Genomic DNA, 14,882 nt, shown 5'->3' with positions numbered 1-14,882 from the left:
CAGACCGCGGGTCATTATGCAGGAGATTATTCTGCTTTCAACCATGCAAGGAAGAAATCTGCTTCTGCGTGCTGAGGAATTTACAGGATAGAAACCAATCTATGAGATTAGGCTAAGGCATAAAAGTACATCCTTTTTATTCTGCTTAACCAGGCACTCCCTTTCATTTGGGGCAGGGGAGGGAAACTGAGCTCCATGGGAAGGAGTGGGATGGAGAAGCCTGACCCAGTTTATGGTGTACAAGATAGGAGTCAGCTTGAGGCATAGTGAGGGTGACATGGGCGTTGCAGTAATACTGGTGACCCATCTGCACTGTCTGGATGTGTGGGCAGATGCCTCCCAAAGCACAGCTGAGCTCAGCACTGCCCAGCTGTGCAGGCATACCACAGGCATCAAAGAACAACACAAAGAGAAGCTTTGAAATTGGGGGTGGTGTCTGCTTATGCCAGACCCTCTCTGGTGTCCCTTACCCTAATTCTGTGTTGTGTAGAGGAGAGGGCAAGGAGGGACATAGGCACCACTGAGCCGTGGAACAATGCACTGTGTTGAAATGCGGAGAAAATTATGTGGTGCTCTGTATGTCCTTGGAGCTTGGACATTTTTTTTGTTTGTTTTTCAAAAACAATGAGAACAATATTCAAGCAAAAGTCTGAGAAACTTTGGGAGATGGGGGGGGTGACTTGCCATACACGAACCTGTGGAAGATCTTCAACGAAGCTGAGTTTATCTTTTTCACTTCCTGGGGAGCCTGATTAGGGTCTTTGCCCGGGGGGCTAGTTCACATGGACTTCATGGAGATGTGGCAGAGAGGGAAGAGCTCCACCCCCTGCAGTCAATATTAGTTAAGTGGACTAAAATGTTCACAGGTTTCTAGTAGACAAGTATGACATGCCTTGCTCCTTACAAAAGTAGGCTAAAAACTGCAATAAAAATCTTTGGCAGCGTTGGGAGACCTTTTCTTCATGCAGTAACAGCATGCTGCATTAATGCAATCAGGGAGAGGTCTTGCCCAGTTCTCCTGCCTCTCAGAGGACAGCCATGACCTGCTCTGTTCCACACATACTTCATGCAGCCATCAGGTCCCTGTCAACCTGCCAAAGTTGCTGTTAGTCAGGGATGATGTTGCTACTCCCAAAACCTGTGTTGTGTGTTTGACCTCAAGTTTCTTTGCTGTTAACTGGAATTGCCTCTTTTTCTGAAAACCGAACAAGAAAGTATGCCTGTTTCTGCAATCCGTGAGCAAGGTGTCAATAACAGCAAGCAGTTTGCTTGTGTGGTGGTAGCTGTGGCAAAGAGCTGCAAGAACTGACCCATTCCCTTTCTCGTGGGAGAGAAAACTAAGGTTTATAATTATACTGAGTCACATTTGACTTTTTGGCCTCCATGTGGGTAAAAGCTGGCCTTTTACTGCGACGACTGTGAAAAATTCCAACAGGACAAAACCATGAATGTTCTCAGAATTGCTGTAGTTTAAATTTCTGTATTTGTAGAAGGATTCTGACCTCTTTTTACAGTGTCAAACACCATCTTTTACCACTTATTTTCCCTCAAAGCAATGCTTCTCTTTCTTTTTCCAATAGCAAGCCCCTGAGATTAACCTGGAAAGCTTCTGTAATGGCACAATATATTTCAGTGATGAATATTTTTTTTTTAAGATTTCTATTTCATTTTTTTGCATAAATCCAAGGAAAGCAGAGCCCTCTGATAGATGGGCTTGCACCCCAAGATGCAAGTTAGGACTAGAAATCAATTTCTTTTGTAGCTGTTATTGTGAGAAGCTGCCTTCTGGAAGTACCTGTAGGGAGCTTAGAGTTCCTATGTCAAGCACCTATATCAGGTGGAATAAAACTGTGTCTTTATGCAAACCTGGCATTTGGGCCTAGAAATGCTGTAGTTTCTTCTGGTTGCTTTCCTCAAAAGCTTGGATTTTGTCCTCTGCAGGTTTTCTGAGCATCACTCATCTTGGGGATAGGCCAAACATGGAGCCCTTTAACAGACAGCCTGTGCCTCTCATGCTTGCAGCAGGCCTGTAGCTGAGTGATCTCCCAGTGCCTGGGTGGGAGTTCAAACACATTGCTCAGTAACCCTGGGCAGTTAGTACAGCTGCTGCTGGGGGCACAGCATGAAAGCAGAGGTTGGGGAAAAACATCCAAGGGAAGTCCAGGAGAAAGCGGCATGGTCCCATCCCACAAGGCTGCTTTCACAGATGTCATTCTGGGAGTTCACCCAAGGCAAAGGACACCACCAAGGGAGCAGGCAGGGAGAAATACCCCCACTGAACAGCTAGAGATGAGCATGGAGCTCCTGGTCTAGGCCATCCCTCTGTAGCTTTCGGAGTGTTACAGAATTTCACATGATGGTTGAAGTTGGAAGGAACCTTTGGAGATCACCTGGTCCAACACCCCTGCTCCAGCAGGACCACCTCATGCCAGTTGCCCGGGTGGCTTTTTAATATCTCCAGAGAAGTCCTTGGAGCAGTCCTGGAGCAATCCCAGCTCCCCAGGGAGAGCATTTGAAGTACACCTGGAACAAAATCCTCATTAAAATTTTCCTTCTAAATATCGTAAAAAGAATCTGGATTCTCTCTTCTTGCCAGCTTGCTACCTGTGGGATGTGGTTTCATATAAAACCATCTTAAATCTTCTGCAACAATGACTCCCCAGCCTGATGCTGTGGTTTTAAAGCTCCTTCCCAGGTTGATTCTTTTTCCAGAACCTTTATGCAGCTTTGAAATGTTTCTTTGAGTTTCCAGAGCTCTGCTATTTTCTTGCTGTTCAGTCTCTTTGTGTTGAGAAGTCAATGGAGCTGTGGGTGGAAGATTGAAAACTGTGAGAAATGTAGTCCAGGGATTAGGTGTGTGGGCTGTTCAGATGGAAACCATGTATCATATCATGAGAAATCTGTAAGACTTAGGGAGGCAGAAATTAGTACAGTATGTGGTGCATTCGTAAAAGTGGAAATGACTGTCATCCTTTCCACCAATGTGAGACCATCACTGCTAGCAACTGAAATTTTCCATCTACTTATAGAGCAGGTCTAATGCCAGAAAAAGGAGAGCAAGCGGCCCTCCTGTTGTATTGCCTGCATGACTGTCCTTCCTCCTCTCTAGCTGTGCTGGACTTGCCATCTCAGAGGTAAGTGAGGACCATTGTAGGTGGTGCTTTGGTGGTCAAACCCCAAAACAGCCAGAGCTCAGACAGAAAGGAGGAAAGGAAGCATGCAGCACAGCTGGGAGCAAACCCAGAGCTATTTGTTCTTTATTTTAGCTTTTTTCTGCTCATGGTGCACACCTTCTGTGTGCTTCTACACTTATCTTGAGAAGCTTGTGTATTTTCAGCTCTAACTCCACATCAGTGGTACCAGCACAGGTCTGGAGGTGCTGTTTCAGTGAGATCTTGGGGGTGGAAATGACAGTTACAGCACAGAGGGCGTTCTGAATCACTGCAAGGCATATCATTTGCTGGGTTCATGCAATATTAAAAAATACCTTCTAGACGTTGTCTCCTTGGAATAAATGAGGATGTTGATGAGAGAAACATGCATCAAAACACAACATCAGATTTCCCTAAAACCAGGGGAATCACAAATTTAACAGACAACTGCTACTATAATATTCCTTGGCAATTTAAAGGTGAAGAAACATGTAAATCCTTTCTGTACTGCTTTGAATAGCATGTACCTGGAATCTGGAGACTAGATTTTGAGACTTAAAGATTCTTCTTATAAAGAAAGGGATTAAGAGGCGATACTTAAAATATTTAACTTCAAATGTTTCTTGAATTTCTATGCACTGAATTTTGTATCATGATACCAAGACATTGTGGGACAGTGCAAATATAGATAACATGAAGGACAGGATGCCTCATACTTTGATAATAACGTTATTACATTTCCAATCATCTATAAAGAGAGCATGTGTATTTAAAGTAGAAAACAGCTGACATTAGAAAAGTTGTAGGTGGATTTCTCTTTCTTTCATGACCAAAATTATACAGTTCAATACTTCGGGTGAGCTTAAGGAAGTTCTAGCTGCAATGATTGTTATAGGAACTCAGAAATTAAACTGGCTTCCCTCAAAACAGTCAGGACGCATTTTCCCTTCCCTTCTCCTGTGCATGACCTGTATGCTGTAAGCCAAACAGTAATCAGACCTTCTCCTCATCCTTGCTTTTTTATCACTGATTGCAGGGTCAACCTGAAGTACAACAAACTGCAGTGACTGCTGGGGAGCCCTCAGTATTCACTTTCCCCCTTCACTCCAGACAGAAGGAGAGCAAATAGCAAGACCTATTTCTTCTTTGCACTCAGCCTCTTGTGAGCTTGGACCTGGCTCAGTCTTGCAAATGAAATTCCTTCTTGTTGGCATATTCTGTTTCATTAGTTGACAGCAGCAGGGCTGGTTTTTAAGCCTTAATCATAGCTAAAATTGATGGGCTCTTATTCCTAGGAAGCTTAAAGCTAGCTAAAATAGATTACCAAGCAAAAAATGCTATGTAAAAATCTGATCACTGTTTTAGTGACCAGATCTTCTTAAAGTCCAGAATTTTCTGTCTCACTATTAACAACTGAAAAGAGGCATACTATTGCTTTCAGATTTAAGCATGTAACCAAATTCTGATCTGGAGAATTTCAAGTCTGAAAGAGACTCAAGTCTGAACTTTGATGGCTCACCCTATTCTGCAATTGGCTGGAACCCAATTGGATTCCAGACCCCAGAATACAAATACTCCAGGTCTACTCATTGCACCAGAATGTATCTGTGTACTTGGATTTAGAAATAATTTTGTGTTTTATTAATTGCTTAAATGGCACTTAGTGAAAAAGATCCCCTAATTTCTTTGGAACGCTACTGACTTACATGGCATTTTCCAGAAGACAGTAGGAGGAGCCGTGTAGAAGGCATCACTATGCTTAAGATATGTTGATCTACATGTTGCCACAAACAGCTTCCAACAAATAGCTTGCCATATCCTCCCTTCATGTCACTTGTAACTATTTGCTCAAAACTTTCTGGTGATCTGTGCTTCAGATTCACATCAAAGATGTCAGGATGGTGCTTTTAAGGAAGGGGTTGGATGAGACTTGTTTAGGAAGAACCAATTTCTTCAGAGCTTAGGTGCCCACTTCTTTTCCTCTGCCTCTGCTTCCATCCTAGTTTTCCTTTCTGTTACTTTCTTAATTGCCTCCTTGCCCAGTTCCCACCTTGTATTTTATTTTGACTCATCTTGCCCTTTTCTCTTATCCCCTGTACTCAGATGACCTTTTTCCTCTTTCAAGTCTAAAGATCTCAGGTTCTCATCAGGCAACTCATCAGCTTGCACCTCTCCCCTGAACCTTTCAGTAAGAACCAACCAGCCTGCCAAACTCCCAGTGCCTTGCTGAAGTGCTCTTGTGATTGAGGCTTTGGTTACTCATGGGCGTGAAGCAAACCATGCCATTGCTACCATGTTTGGGCAGCTCACTTCTGTTTACTGCATTAGTTCCAGGATTAATGTAAGACATTCCCCAACGGTGGCATGATCACACAAGAGCCCCAAACTCTCTGAAATTTTTTCAAACTGAAAAAATGGATCACAGGAACACCCAGTGCTTTTTCTCAGTGCTTTCAATCACTTTTAATGACGGCTGTCAGTTTAAAATACCTGTTACAGAGTAATAAAAAACCAGATGCACCAGTCTTTCCCCAGGACGCCATCCTCCTAGACACAGAGCTCTATGTGGTGTTAGCAGGAATTTGGTGTGTATAGGGCTGTGGGATTTTAACTTTATGTGATAAATGCAGCAGAGGCAGGCATGTGAAAAATCCTGATGGATGAGCACTGATTATTCTTCAGATTCTACTGCTCTCTGGTGGGACATATGTGGAAAAACAGTCAATAGAAATGAATAACGATCTGACCTGACTGCCGGCTTGCCTGCCTTACCTCCTCTGGAGTCACAGTAATAATGCTGAAAGAAGTGATTTGTTTAATCTGGCTTCCCATAGAGACATATCTTGCAGGAGGGCGACCACCCTGGGCTTCACTCTCAAACCTGAGGTAGAAGGGAAAGTGCCTTGCACACTCTCCAAAGGCATATGTCTCCTGTTCGTGAATTCAGATACTTGCCTTGCAGATTCCTATAAGCATTTCTGGAAGGACATTTTATACTTTATACAGATAAACAGTCCTTATCTGCAGGCATACAATGTAGGGGATATATACTGTCTGGCTTTGCTGTTATCATACAAGTCAAAAATGAAGAAAATCAGGATCCCATGTATGAGAATTTGTTAAGCCAAACTTTCATACTCCTGACAATACAGAAAATAAAATTGACATCTTTCTAGCCATCTAAAGTATTTTCACTGGCACTTCAAAGTGCCTGTGAAGCAGATTCAGTGGGTGCTGACTCTTGCTTTCCAGAAGTGTGTCAAGACATCACAAGCTGAAGATGTGAGGGCTGGAGCTTTTCAGGCACCACAGAGGGGAGATTGAGTCAAAGCAGGGCCCTGTGCAAAGGCAGTTCCCCTGCTGCTGCCTCTTGCAAAACCAGTCTGTTAGAGTGCACAGCGCCATGCCAGAGACAATACTAATACTTTGTTGATGAACAATTTGTGAGTAATAAGTAGTGCATAGTTTCTGTGCATCTCAGGTAAAGGTATCCATTCTTTTGGCTTTGGAGCATGTGCCCAGACAGTGCAAACACAAGTGTATTCACTGTCATGCAACTGAATTAACTAAAAGGTGTTCTTTTCTTCAGAAGCTTGTTCATTTTGTAAAGCAGACTTCTCACAGAAGGCAGATCAGAGTTTGATTCTGCCTGTCAGCTTGAGTTCGGTGCCCAGGAAGCTGATGTAGCAGCTCATCCTAAGTACCATCATACAACACATGGGGGACAACCAGATGATCAGGCCCAGTCAGCATGGGTTTATGAAAGGCAGGTCCTGCTTGACAAACCTCATCTCCTACGACAGGGTGACCTGCTTATTGGATGAGGGAAAGGCTGTGGATGTTGTCTACCTTGACTTTAGTAAGGCTTTTGACACCATTTCCCACAGAATTCTCCTGGTGAAACTGGCTGCTCGTGCCTTGGATGGGCACACGCTTTGCTGGGTAAAAAACTCTCTGGATGGCCGGGCCCAGAGAGTTGTGGTGAACGGAGTTAAATCCAGTTGGCGGCCGGTCACGAGTGGTGTCCCCCAGGGCTCGGTTTTGGGGCCACTCCTGTTTAACATCTTCATTGATGATCTAGGCGAGGGGATCGAGTGCACCCTCAGTCAGTTTGCAGATGACACCCAGTTGGGTGGGAGTGTTGATCTGCTTGAGGGTAGGGAGGCTCTGCAGAGAGACCTGGACAGGCTGGAGCCATGGGCTGAGGCCAACTGGAGGAGTTTCAATAAGGCCAAATCCCTTGGGCCACAACAACCCCCAGCAGCGCTACAGGCTTGGGGAGGAGTGGCTGGAGAGCTGCCAGTCAGAGAGGGACCTGGGGGTGTTGATTGACAGCTGGCTGAACAGGAGCCAGCAGTGTGCCCAGGGGGCCAAGAAGGCCAATGGCATCCTGGCTTGTGTCAGCAATAGCGTGGCCAGCAGGGACAGGGAAGGGATCTGACCCCTGTACTCGGCACTGCTGAGGCCGCACCTCGATTCCTGTGTTCAGTTTTGGGCCCCTCACTACACAAAGGACATTGAATGACTCGAGCGTGTCCAGAGAAGGGCAAAACGAAGCTGGTGCAGGGTCTGGAGCACAGGTCGTACGGGGAGCGGCTGAGGGAACTGGGGGTGTTTAGTCTGGAGAAGAGGAGGCTGAGGGGAGACCTCATCGCCCTCTACAGCTACCTGAGAGGAGGGTGCAGAGAGCTGGGGATGAGTCTCTTTAACCAGGTAACAAGCGATAGGACAAGAGGGAATGGCCTCAAGTTGCGCCAGGGAAGGTTCAGACTGGATATCAGGAAGCATTTCTTTCCAGAAGGGGTTGTTAGGTGTTGGAATGGGCTGCCCAGGGAGGTGGTGGAGTCCCCATCCCTGGAGGGGTTTAAGAGTCGGGCCAACATAGTGCTGAGGGATATGGTGTAGTTGGGAACTGTCAGTGTTAGGTCAATGGTTAGACTAGATGGTCTTCAAGGTCTTTTCCAACCTAGATGATTCTGTGATTCTATGCTGCTTGAATTTTATGTGATGACTTGTGCTGCAAAATGAACATAAAGCGAGCATTATGCTAAATGGCTGCACTGAGTGAGAAGGTGGTACAGGAACAAAGACCTGAAAATTTGTCAGGCAAAGTAAAGGAGGATCCTTCAAGTAATATGTTGAAGCTCCCTCATAACCCAGTTATTTGTGAAAACTGTTTGTCTTTCCAACTTGAAGTTTCTCTGTGATGCCTGTTGTTTCAGTAGTCAACAATACTGTTAGGTGGCTTAGCTGTTTGCATAAATTACTCTTTCCTGGTTTAGATATTTGCATGCATTTTCATCTATGAAAATCTTCAAAATTTGCAGAACTTTTGCTGGTATAAAGAGACCTGAACTGAAAGTATCCCTGGAGCCCAATGTGAACTATTTCTTCTACTTGAGGGCTGTCAACCCGTTTGGGACAAGTGAACAAAGTGAAGCAGCTCTCATCTCAACTAAAGGTAGATAGCCATTTTCTAATGTCAACAATGGGGTGGAGGGGCAAAGCAGCCAAAGGTCATTTTCCTGAGGAAATCATACTTGAACTTTCCAATACAGGAGTGCGCAAGTTATTGAGATAAAAGGACAGTATTTTATCTGTTTAAAATTAGCACAATCAGGGACCACTTCACTTGAAGTTTGTATAGTTATGTCAATGTAAAACTAATGTGACCTCAGAAACAAAGCCATTTAATTCTGTCAGAGAGATTAAATGATTAAATACTCTTCGAGGTTCTCAATTTGCTTGAGTTTGAGAGCACATTCTGATAAAATATGCCATGACTTTAAAAAAAACCCTTACAGTTAAAGTCTTATGGACTTTGGGTTTGAGGAATGAGGAAACATGCAGAGCAGTTTTAAAATAAAATGGATGATTTAAACTTCAAGCTTTCCAGATAAATAGTGTTAAATAATGTATGGTTCTTCCAAACCAGTCTCAAAATTCAAATTTGTTATTTTGAAAAATCTATTGATTGAAAATTATTCAATGTTCTTAAATACTGAAGTCTTTTTTTATCACCTGGCTACATTTCTGAATATTGGACTGCCATCCCAAATGGACATAACTTGGAAAATGCCTTGCATTTGCATCCAATTTCTGTCCCTCCTACCTGCCAGCAGATACAACCCTATCCAGCTAACATGGCAATAATTGTTGCTTAATATATTATGATTCATCTCATGTTAACGTTGCCAGCCTCTCAGAACTGGTGTTTCTTTACGAATTGTATCAGGAACTCAATTTCACTTGCTGAGCAACACAGCCCATCCTGCTTTGCAAATCTCCTCCAATGCAATGGTGATCTGCCTTCCCGAGAAAACCAAATTCACTGGGTGAGTAGCAGCATGACAAGCATGACCACTCTGAGGGGTTCAGGATGGGTCCCTCACTCTTATTTTGCCTATAGGTAGGTTTCATATGACACTAACTAATTTTGTAGAAGAACTGAATCATTTCAGTCATGCATCCCCTGTACTTCGTGTGATTGACCTCCCTTTCAAGCACTGCAATGTCTCAATAAAGCCAGTAGCAGCATTGATGTAGATGCTAGAAAGAGTTCAGTGACACACTGAAGAATTGCCAGAAAGCCAAAGGCAGTGGTACCTACTGAAACTGCTGGTTTTGCCTCTGTCTGTGGTCACTGCTTAATCCTTCAGAGCACTTCAGTCTCAAAGCAATTTGTTGCTGCCCCGAGAAGGCCAGATTTATGGGCTTGTTTTTTAATATATTGTGACTAGCAGTGATACGTCTTCCATGGTTTGATTCTTTACTGAGGGTATTATTTGTAACATCTTCCAAAGCATCTGTGGCTTTGGAGAATTAGGAATTGGTCCTGGTTGTACCAGGATAGATCCATCCATTGCAAACAAGATTTTTTTTTTTTTGACGTCTTGGTATCAGTCCCATCACAAGCACAGATTCACTTGTATAACTTGTGCCATACTGATATTACTTCTTAAAAGGTAATGAGATATTACTGGTTTAAGCACTTTGTGCTTAACACACACAAGCTGTTTGTCACGGTGTCTACTTAAAAGAGCCATAGTTTCTAGTTTGAACAAGCCTTCTAAATTTGAGGTCCATTTTTTGTCTCCAAAGTCAGCTTCCCACCTTTTGCTAGTTTCATATAATTTTGTGTAAAGTTGTATTGTTTTCACTCCTTAAGATGAGTCTATCTCAGTGCAAAGATGAAATGACTCTGTGACAACATTCAAGTCTAATAAAACCCTGCAGGTAGAAGAACAGAGTGCAATCCATTAGTAATTCTAAATGCTGCTGCATGACATAACTGTAAGAAATATCACAATATGTTTGGTCTGCCACCACACTCACTTTACTGTATGCTTCTTCCACAAACAGGTTTCCTTCAGTGTTGGGTGAACTGCTGCCTGCTCGGGGATGTCATTACTGGGAAATCGTTGTCTCTGCTTGCAGAAGCTACAGGATTGGGATTTGCTATGAGGCAATATCACAGAGCAGCATCCTGGGGCTAAGTGATACCTCCTGGTGCATGTGGTGCTGTCTTACACAAACCAGGTAACAATGAGTCAGTCTCATTGCTTGGCAAGTTACTTGTACTTCATGAAAATAAAGCTGGCCAGCTTCAAGAATCACAAGAGCAGAAAGGATCCATCTGCTTTCTTTCTGCAAATTTGCATAATAAGAAAAGGACAACTATAAAGGGGCTGTAGACCTCCTCTTAATAAAAAAAAATATTGTAAAGCACCTTAAAAAATAAAATTAATCTCAAACAGACCAGTTTACCACCCTTCACCCAGCCAGTGAACAATCTAATTTGCTACTGCTTTGTCATTCCAGGCTCATATCCCAAACTGCTTCACAAAATCCCAGCAGGTGTATTTATTTCCATAAATGCAGTCTTTTTAGAATCTACTTCCATCTGCAGATGTCAAGCCTCCATAGGGAATGCCTTTTGCCTTGTCCTTCACAATGATAGCCACCCACCTGCAGCAGAACTGGAGGGTGCTGCGGTAGTCTTCAGCAGGCCAGTGCCAGGCTGCTTGGAGGTTTGTAAGGCATAACTCTGTTAATGGTGCACACTCTATCTGAAGAAATGTTCTTGATCTAAACAAGTGTGCTTTTTTTTGTATTAAGTCATACAGAGCATGAACACAACTAGCTAAATGAAACATCTGAGATGCAAAGGGTTTTGCCAAAGCAGAGCTCATGTCTAAATCCCCACAAAGACATGTATTAAGAAAGATATAGAGCCTGCAAAAAGGAGGCTGAGGGGAGACCTTATCACTCGCTACAACAACCTGGGGTTGTAGCGAGGTGGATGTGAGTCTCTTCTCCCAAGTAACAAGTGATAGGATGAGAGCAAATGGCCTCGAGTTGTGCTAGGGGTAGTTTAGATTGGATATTAAGAAAAATTTCTTCACCAAAAGGGTTGTCAAGCATTGGAACAGGCTGACCAGGAAAGTGGTTGAGTCACCATCCCTGGAGGTATTTAAAAGATGTGTAGATGTGGTGCTTACGGACATGGTTTAGTGGTAGACTTGGCAGTGCTGGGTAAACAGTTGGGCTCAATGATGATAAAGGGTTTTTTCAGTCTAAACGATTCTATGATTCTGTGAATATGATTACAGCAAGTCTGCTTTTATGCTGAGACTCCAAAGAAAAGGGCTCATCAGCATGCTAAGCAGGGATTTGAAGTGATGTCACATTCATTTTGCTTACGTACTAAGCAAAATGCTATTGCCACATGATACTCTGCTGTATGCAGCCACCTGTTCATAGGTAGGAATTAAGCCATAGGTTATTTCTGGTAAATCACCATGAGGAGACACACTGTGGTTTCCATTTTCCTGCAGCTTTCTTTACAGATTTCTTCACACCGGTGTGATGAGCGATGTCCATGTGACAGAACACCCAGCCAGGATTGGCATCCTGTTGGATTACAGTGGCGGCAGACTGTTATTCTTCAATGCAGAGAGAGGACTTGTGCTGTTCACCATCAGACACAAATTTACGGATGCTGCTCACCCAGCCTTTGCCCTGGAGAAGGCAGGAGCACTCACCCTGCACACCGGCATGGAGCTGCCAGAGTTCGTGAAGCACAGCTAATCCCTTGCTTCACATCCTCAGGAAGACTTACAATTACAGTGTCAGGGGATAGGGAGGAGAAGGGGGATGTCAGAGGGAGATGTCTACTTTTCACCAATGAATGCCATGCACACAGCTCTCCCCCACATCATCAGTAACTGTAGTTAGTGCTCAGCCACATAATCACCTTGAGCCTGGAGAGAAAATCAACTCCTTCAGATAGAGCATGCACCTAGTGATATACACAGAAGTACTTTTGAGGGGAAAAAAAAGTTTTGTTAGATATGAACATTAAGAGGGGGGAAATGTACTTTCCCGGTGAAAGTAATGACAGTGCTAGCTGTCTTTTTAAAGCTGATGATAAGCCTGTGTATAAAATAAATGCATCTCTCACTGCAATACATGAAAGCCATCATTTCATCATTTGCCAGGACAGTTGGAGGTGAATCCAAGATGGTATGTTTGAAAAATGTGGAAACATTTCAACAACTGAACCATTCTGCAGGTTAATGTATCTTGTGTTGTTTCCCAACTCTTTTATTGAAATGCACAGATTAAGAAAACTTGGGAACTTAGAAATCATCACATTTCCAAAATGAGTGAGTCCCAGACTAGTCTTCACAACAGTCATGTAAGGTTTGATTATGCAACACTTGCCTACCCTGCTCACAGCATCCTAACAGACAGCTACCTGACTGTGTCAGTAAATAACTGTGCCTGCAAATAGGTACTCAGGAAACACATGTATGAGAAAACTTGATAGTAGTGGTAAAAGTCTTCCCTATGTTTTTCATCCTCAATTTGTTGGCTAGACGGTTTAAGTGGTGAAGGGGATGTTGCCATCTGGGACCTTTGAGAAGAGTCAGATTGCCAGTAACCTTGCAGATCACCCCTTTTCTGTCAGTGCTTTTTACCTTTGCACTTACCAATTTGATGCACCTAATTGCAGTCTTGTGGACATTTTCCTGCATCTCCCCTGCTCCCTCCTGTTATCTACTCTAGCACCAGCATCACACCACATAGGCACAGTGTTTCAGGGCCATCAGAATAGGCAGTATAAAAATGGCTGGTACCAGCAAAGGAATAGGATGCTGATTTTCCCCCTTGGCTTTTTCAATTTTTTTCCAAGCACTCTGCACATCAGTGGTACAGCTGTCTTCTTGCCTGCCCTAAGGGCTGAATGCAGGAGTGCCAGTGGTGCCCAACTCCAGTGACTGCTCCAGTGAATGCTGAGGGGACATGGGGGGTGGTGGGGGGTGGAATTAATCCTAAAGAAGGTGGGCAATGCTTTTCATGCTGCACCTGCTCTGGAGATTTCTGCCACAAGGGACTATACTGCCAGACTCCTTTCTAAGCTCAGCTGAAGAACTGTACTGCCTGAAGTAAAGCAGATTTCAGGAGTCTGATGGAGAGGGTTTGCTTCTGCAGAGAGGACTTAAATGAGTTACAGGGAGGCTTCTGCTCAGAGGAGATGCCTGCTGCTGCTGTTTTGTTTAACACCGCCAAGGCACGTGCTCGCTGCTTTAACCTGCTGTATGCTTGATGTCACAGAGGAGCCACACTCCACACTGCCATAGCAGGCTCAGGCAGTGTGGCTGAGGCAAGAAAAACAAGATCCTGTGACCATTTATTTTAAACCAGAGTTCTTTTCGGCATTTCAGTTAGAGTGCCAGTTCTGAGTCCTTGCCAGGGAGAGAGGGGAATGGAAAAGGTAGTGCCCTGTTGGCTCAAGCAAGCGTTTTGTAGAGGTGTGGAGGGTGTTGAGAAAAAGGCCCAAGATTAACTGGGAAAGAAAGACAGAAAGGGCATCAAGGGTGCCATTATCATGAAAGCTGAGGATGAGGAGGCAGAGGGCAGGCTAGAATCTCACACAGAGCAGATGGTGATAAACTAAGAGGCAGATCAGTGGTGTCAGTAGGATGCATTCCTCAGGCTCCTGCAGCCAGTAAGGTTGCTGGACGTTTTTCTATCTCCAGAGCTTAATGTGGTGCTTTGAACTAAATCTGAAAAATCCCAGCGCTGGGGCAATTTTACCTGTGTTCTCCTCATCTTGGTCACTGTTGTCCCAAATGTGGAATTGCTTCATGGACACCAATGTGATGTACTGCCAAGGGGACAGCCAGTGAGTAGGAGAGCAAAATGACATGAAATTATTTGGGTGGCTTTTTCAGTGAAGGCAAGAAGCAATTGCCTTGTCGAAGGCAACTGCGTATTAGTAAATAGTGGTTTTAACAGGAAAAGCAAAAGCCTTGTCCAATGCCATGCATTATTACCCAGGTATTACTGCAAATTTTGCTTGGCAAAAAGATTTTATTGGAGGCACTTCATTCTTAGAAATATTTGGTTCATTTTGAAAAACTGCCTGACTCTGTTTTCTTGCTAATTTTTGTATAAGGTTCAGCTTTTAGATTGGGCAGTATCAAAAAGTGTATTTACTGTTTATGTGAAAGCTGGAGAGATTATTTTAAATGGAAAATGTCACTCAAAGAGCCTAAACAGTATTAATTTGAATATCTAAATCTGTCTGCATTAAGCTATGCTAGGTGAAGAAACGCCTAAAGAATATCCTGTTCAGAGAGATGGAACAAAGTCCACACTAAGAAAAAAAAAAAACAAAACAATACACAAGAGTTAAGATTCAGTACAGGGAAAAAAATCATA

The 14,882-nt window shown here is 43.6% G+C and overlaps 1 protein-coding gene across 1 annotated transcript in view; it reads left to right on the top strand.

The window, feature by feature from the left end:
• CMYA5 (cardiomyopathy associated 5) overlaps nt 1-12,622 on the top strand; it is a 49,437-nt gene extending 36,815 nt beyond the window's left edge. Inside the window, exons 10-13 of the mRNA XM_074931722.1 lie at nt 8,480-8,613; nt 9,388-9,487; nt 10,515-10,691; nt 11,990-12,622. Coding sequence (XP_074787823.1) covers nt 8,480-8,613; nt 9,388-9,487; nt 10,515-10,691; nt 11,990-12,242 — 664 coding nt within the window. The 3' untranslated portion in view covers nt 12,243-12,622. The remainder of the gene's footprint in view (nt 1-8,479; nt 8,614-9,387; nt 9,488-10,514; nt 10,692-11,989) is intronic.
• The last annotated feature ends 2,260 nt before the right edge of the window (nt 12,623-14,882 follow it).

This window comes from Athene noctua, chromosome Z (genome assembly GCF_965140245.1).
Source record: "Athene noctua chromosome Z, bAthNoc1.hap1.1, whole genome shotgun sequence".
Classification (NCBI taxonomy): domain Eukaryota; kingdom Metazoa; phylum Chordata; class Aves; order Strigiformes; family Strigidae; genus Athene; species Athene noctua.
This window is presented reverse-complemented; position numbering and strand designations above follow the sequence as displayed.